The following is a 6,327-nucleotide window of genomic DNA, read 5'->3' as shown; positions in this document are numbered from 1 at the left end:
CTCTTGAACAAAATATACCCGGATACTGCAATGGTGGGAGAAAGAAATTCCAGCCAAGAGATCTCAAGTGAAAGAGTTTAAAAGACAAATGTTTAGAACATGGTTAAACATTTTTTCTAGTAAAAAACTTGATTTTGTTTTTATCAAGAGAAGACACTCAGTTTTCCGGTTGAAAAATGGACAAAAAAGGACCAACATAAAAAATGAATCACTTCTTAATGATAGTATTTAAAAAAAAAAACAATTAATGATATTATAGGATAGAGAAATAAAAAAAAATTGTGTTTTCAATATGTATCTTTTTTTTTGGACTAAATTTATATGCTAATTTAGTGGTAAGTCGTTAGTCTATTTTTTTTTTGACGTTAAAGACAATTTCATTAATGAAAGTCTGACAATAAATCAAATGCTGAGACTGCAGAAATACAAGACGGAGTTTCTTCAATCCATATGCAATCTAAATTCTTAAGAGCATATTTTGCTAAATAATGAGCACATTGGTTGGCTTCACACCTAACATGCGAAAAATTTAAACTACGAAAACTACCCTTAAAACTAATACAATCTTGAATAATTGATCCAACATTGTTTGGAGATTGTTGGTGAGCATTCAACGCTAAAACCACATTAGAAGCATCTGATTCTGCTATAAGATTCAGAAAAGACATGTCTTTTGCAAATTCCAAACTCTTCCGCATAGCTAAAGCTTCTGCAACCTCTGAATCTGGTGATGAAAAAAGTTGTTAGTCTATTAACCTCAAGACAAATAGTAAAATAGTTTCACTTCAACCAATAATTTGTTTAAATGGCTACAAATGTGAATAAGTATATTTTTGTTTTTTGGTTAAATAAGTATATTTTTCTTGAATAATATATATTGGGTTTTAATAAAAATAAAATACTTCTCGCAAAAAAAAAAAAAATTACTATAATGGGTCCTTATAATTGGTCTAGAGGCAGTCTAATATAATAATTTACACTTTAAATTTGGTCATTTTTTTCTGAAAAAAACAGTAAATTTAATTTGGTGATTCTAAATATAAAACCCTAGGACGGAGGGAGCGGAGCACACAAAAAGTAGCGCCATACGCAACAATCTCTTTTACTGGCGGGCATGGCGGCATAACATTCGTTGTTTTACTGTCGATCGGCGAGTGGAGAATCGAGATCAACCAAACAGCCTTTGAATGGCTCCTCCCAAGACTAAAGGAGGGGCCACTCAGGGCAACAACAACGCAAGAATTCTCTTCTTCTCCGTTCTCCTCGCTCTTCAATATGGCGCTCAACCTTTGATTTCTAAACGCTTCATCAGGTTACCTTTTCTTTCTTACTTTCTCAATTTCAATTTACTATCACATGATTTCATTCAATATCTTCAATTCAGTACTAGATTCATTCCATTTTCTATAATTATGACATAATTGAGATAATACCAATTGGAGGAGGTTGCATTTGAAACTTTTCAGGGTTTTCCTTTAATGCTCACTAGCTTCCTCCTCCGGCTGCTTCTGTTTCAGTTACATGTCTTTTGTAGTTGAAACTTGAACCATTCCAAAATTTTATTTTAATGAGCTTATATTTGCCTTATTTAGCTATCAACTCTTGTTTAGATTTAGATGCATTTCTTTGTTGTTATCTAGGATTTGTCGTTTTAGCATCCGTGCCTTTATTTATTCAAAGCACGAGTACTAGCACAAGATTTTCAGAAAACAATGATACATATTTTTGCAAAACTTGCAGAATTGACAAAAGCAGAAATCATGAGATGCAGAACATTGCTATTAAAATTTAATCAACAATGCCTACTTTTTCCTAGATAAACCCCTTACATCCAAATGAAAAGAGACACCGATATTCAAAATTCACTAATAGTCATTGTAGATGTCTTATCTTGTATCCTATTCACACTTTATCCTACCTGTATCAGCAATAATTTTTTTTTATTTTTTAAATGGCATGATGCTTGCTGACATTACGGGTTGTGTTCAACTTGGCTATGAATTCAACACTAGTATGTTAATCAACTAATCATTATAACATGTCTGTGTTATCATTTTAAACTTAGGTTAAAAATACATTTGTCGATGCGATTGATGTACTTAATATCTTTAGTCATTCATTTCCTTGTGCATTGGTCATTGAATTAATATCTTTTAGTCATTCATTTCCTTGTGCATTGGTTATTGAATTGATATCTTTAGTCATTCATTTTCCTTGTGCATTGTCATTGTGAATGACCATGTGAAGTATGCCTTAATAACTTACTTTTTCCCTCATCCACAGCCGTGAAGTTATCGTGACTTCATCCGTTTTGTCATGCGAGGCTGCAAAGGTAACTATCGAAATGTACTGTATAGTTTTGTATGTTTTGTTAGAAAACATGTACTATACATTGTTATTATTATTGGGAAAATTAATGGATATTTTATTCTGCTCTTTAGGTTGTATTTGCCCTGTACTTTATGGCAAAAGAAGGTAGTATGGGAAGAATGTATAAAGAATGGACTTTGATTGGAGCATTGACTGCATCAGGACTTCCTGCAGCTATATATGCACTGCAAAATAGTTTGTTGCAAATTTCTTACAAGAATCTTGATTCACTCACATTCTCAATTCTGAATCAGACAAAAATATTTTTCACTGCATTATTTACATATTTCATGTTGAGGTATGCTCCTGCAGTAACATCTGTTAATATTTCTGCTATTTCTGTCAAGTCCCATTTGTTCAAATATGTCTAAATGGAGATTTTAAACTGTTATCCTTGTGTCCAGTAAATGGTTATATTCATTAGCTGCTGTTTCAGCATAAAAAATTGAAGGTAATTTGTTCTGTAGAGCTGGAGTTGTCCCTGTTTCTTGTGACTTTGACCAGCCATTGTGTAAGTTTTGTGTAGGCTGTTTACTGAGGCTAGTGTTTACTGAGGCTAGTGCCTTTCCTGCACACTATGAGTTGAATTGAGATCAGAGACATGCAGTTTGGTGTTTTCCAGCACCTTCAACTGTGTTTTGTTGGGTTTGGTGTATTTCACTTGCTGTTTTTCAGCGTTTTAGAAGATGTTGATTTATTGTTCAATTGTTCGCGTGGATCTGTAGAACTTTCTTAGGATGATGTTAGGAACCTAGTAAGTTATGATCCTTATCAAGAAAAATCTTAATTACAATAGTGCAGATCTTTGAAAGTCTGCAACCTCCCTAGCGCCAAGATCCCTATTTCTTTTCATATGATAACAAATCCTCGTTCTAACTCATTCCTCTTATTTGTATACACTACTGCCTAATCCCCTATCTAACACAACCTGACTATTTCCAACTGTTAATGATTCACACATCGGACAAATGATGGCCTGAACATGTGTTTATTAATGGGGGCAATCCTCACCTCACAAGCCGTTTTGTGGGGTTGTGTTAGGCCTAATCACGATTTCTGAGATGGTATCAGAGTCTCTCCAAGATCCATTGGGCCACCTGCTATCACGTCACCCATCATTTATGTCCTCGACCCAAACCCAATAGTGCTGGTCGTCTGGTCGTGAGGGGGTGTGTTAAAGAGTCTAACATCGGACAAATGATGGCCTGAACATGTGTTTATTAGCGGGGGCAATCCTCACCTCACAAGCCGGTTTTGTGGCCCGATTTCTAAACCATCAGGCTAATGAGCTGAATAACAATGCATTTGGTGCTAATGAGCTGAATAACAATGTATTGGGTGAATTGTTAAAAAAAAAAAATGTATTGGGTGATGTTCCCTAACCCAATACATGTGTTTATTAGTTGGGGCAATCCTCACCTCACAAGCCGGTTTTGTGACCCATTTTCTAAGACCGACAGGCTAATGAGCTGAATAACAATGTATTTGGTGCTAATGAGCTGAATAACAATGTATTGGGTGATGTTCCCTAAGCGGTTAATTTTGGGAGACTCCTCTAAGTGGTTTCTATTATCTTTTTCTCTTGATGGGTTTTTGTATTTCTTCTTTGTGCTTTTTTTAGTCGCTGGGTTGTTCTCAACATTGCTTCTCTTCTCTTTGCATTTGGATGGTTCAGTTTCTTTTCTCTTCTTGTTGGTGGCTTCCTATTAAAGTAGGATGTGTTGTTTTATGATGGGTCTGCAACTCTGCTGCTTGTAACAAGTTAAAGCTTAGTGTTATAAGGTTATTAATTGGAGGGGGAGTGTTAAGAAATTAGGGTTAATGTTATTAGTCTTATTGTTGAAAGGCTTGGGTTTATACTTGTAGTACTAGTACTTTACCTGATTATTAAACTAAATTGGAGCATCTTGACCAAAAAAAAACTAAATCTCATTGCATCAATCAATCATATTCAGACTGTTTATTTTGTACCTTTCTCTCATTTCCCTCTTCTCTAGCACTAAACCTGAATTTTAATACTGTCCGCTACATGGTATCTGATCATATTTAATACAGGCAAAAACAATCAATTCAACAAATTGGAGCCTTATTCTTGCTAATAGCTGCAGCAGTTTTACTAAGTGTTGGTGAAGGCTCTAACAATGGTTCTACTGGTGCTAATGCTGATCAAGTTTTATTCTATGGAATTATTCCTGTATTAATTGCTTCAGTGCTCTCTGGACTAGCTTCTTCTCTGTGTCAATGGGCTTCTCAGGTTACCAGAACTTTCAGTTTTCCATTCAAACCTAAGTTTTCTGAACAGATCAATGTTTTTCTTTGTCCAATTGATTTTTTTCTTTATATCACAGGTTAAGAAACACTCATCATACCTAATGACTGTAGAAATGTCTATTGTTGGAAGTATGTGCTTGCTTGCCAGTACTTTGAAATCTCCCGATGGGGAAGCTATAAGACGACATGGATTTTTTCATGGTTGGACTCCTCTAACTTGGGTAATGTTCCTATCGATGTCTTTCTTTCGTGATATAAATTCTTTGGAGCCCCTTGTATTGTTGTGCTCATGCGTAAGAAGCCAATACAACCATCGCAGCTGTCTTGAAAATGCAAATCACACCCTCTGTGCCAAACACTTGCATGTACATGTTTTTTGGATCCAATCGATGTCAATATTTGTTTTGTGGGAGGGGGGTAATAGTTTCTGCTGATTTTATACCCTAACTGCATATTGATTTCATTAACATAACCAAAATGCCTTACATGTGTGGTTCAGGAATTTTATATTTTGTATTGACTATTGAGTTCACTGCACTTCATCAAATCACATACATTTGTGATTCTAGTAGATGGAAACTGTTGTCAACTTATTAATTGTATTGATTAGTGAGTAAAAAACATGTTTAAAATCCATAACATGAACTTTTTTGTGCCTTATCCTGGGCGTTGTTATCCATATGCAGTGATTGTGTCTTCAATAGATATTGATGTACGTCAACTTAAAAAGTTGCATATTGTTTTTCATTCATTTCAGATCCCAGTAATTTCCAACGCCCTTGGTGGAATTCTCGTTGGTTTAGTTACAAGCTATGCTGGCGGTGTTCGAAAGGTAAGGTTTTTACTTTGTGAACTAAATTGGTTTTGGCATGTACTATCCACGAATGACGGATGAAAACAGTCACATATTTTAGTCGGTTCTTGTTAGTTTTTAGTGTTTTCACATCATATATCAAGTGGTTGATTTGAGGATACAGATCTATGCATTTGATTATATTGTTTAGTCTGTCTTAGCTTTTAGGGGCCTTGATCTACAATCTAATGTTTTTATTAAAAAAAATCTACATTCTAATATACATTATTGTTTATGGAGAGAAATTATTAATTCACTCTACTGGTGGAGCTATAGACTTTAGAGGCACTAACTGCACAAACTTTTGGTACGTAATTGAGTAATTGGTAATTTGCTACTGGACGACATGAAATTATTGGGAAACTTTGCAATTACTACTTACTGAACATGATGGCAATTCTATGACTGGAAAAAATCCTTCATATTTTCTGATTTGTGCAAATTTACTGAAATGGCTTTTCTTCAATGTGGTTGCAGGGGTTTGTCATTGTCTCAGCTTTACTTGTTACTGCATTGCTGCAGTTCATTTTTGAAGGAAAACCACCTTCTCTTTATTGCCTCGTGGCTCTTCCGCTGGTGGCCAGTAGCATTTCAATATACCAGAAATACCCCTACCAGATTAAAAAGAAGGAATTATAAAACCTGCCAGCAATAGTATGTATGGGGGAGTTAATTAATTCCCCACTGAAGCTCCTTTGTATTTTATCCACAATATATAAGCATCTTGTAAATGATAGAAGACTAGCATTATTTTCTATGTCTGCTCGATGTCAATAGAAATATGGCGTTACATTAACTTTTTGTAACATGAGTCGAAGTGGTTCAGTTTGAAA

General features: G+C 34.9%; 1 protein-coding gene across 1 annotated transcript; it reads left to right on the top strand.

The window, feature by feature from the left end:
* The first annotated feature begins 1,068 nt into the window (after positions 1–1,068).
* On the top strand, positions 1,069–6,327 carry LOC146933668 (Nucleotide-sugar transporter family protein). Its single transcript, XM_085705462.1, has 7 exons — positions 1,069–1,312; positions 2,284–2,332; positions 2,442–2,668; positions 4,426–4,624; positions 4,719–4,862; positions 5,399–5,473; positions 5,972–6,327. The coding sequence occupies exons 1-7, from the start codon at positions 1,188–1,190 to the stop codon at positions 6,131–6,133; spliced, it is 981 nt and encodes a 326-aa protein (XP_085561588.1). The 5' UTR covers positions 1,069–1,187; the 3' UTR covers positions 6,134–6,327.

Source organism: Medicago sativa, chromosome 4 (genome assembly GCF_051527215.1).
Source record: "Medicago sativa cultivar Bolivia chromosome 4, Bolivia_mono, whole genome shotgun sequence".
In the NCBI taxonomy this organism is placed as follows: domain Eukaryota; kingdom Viridiplantae; phylum Streptophyta; class Magnoliopsida; order Fabales; family Fabaceae; genus Medicago; species Medicago sativa.
This window is presented reverse-complemented; position numbering and strand designations above follow the sequence as displayed.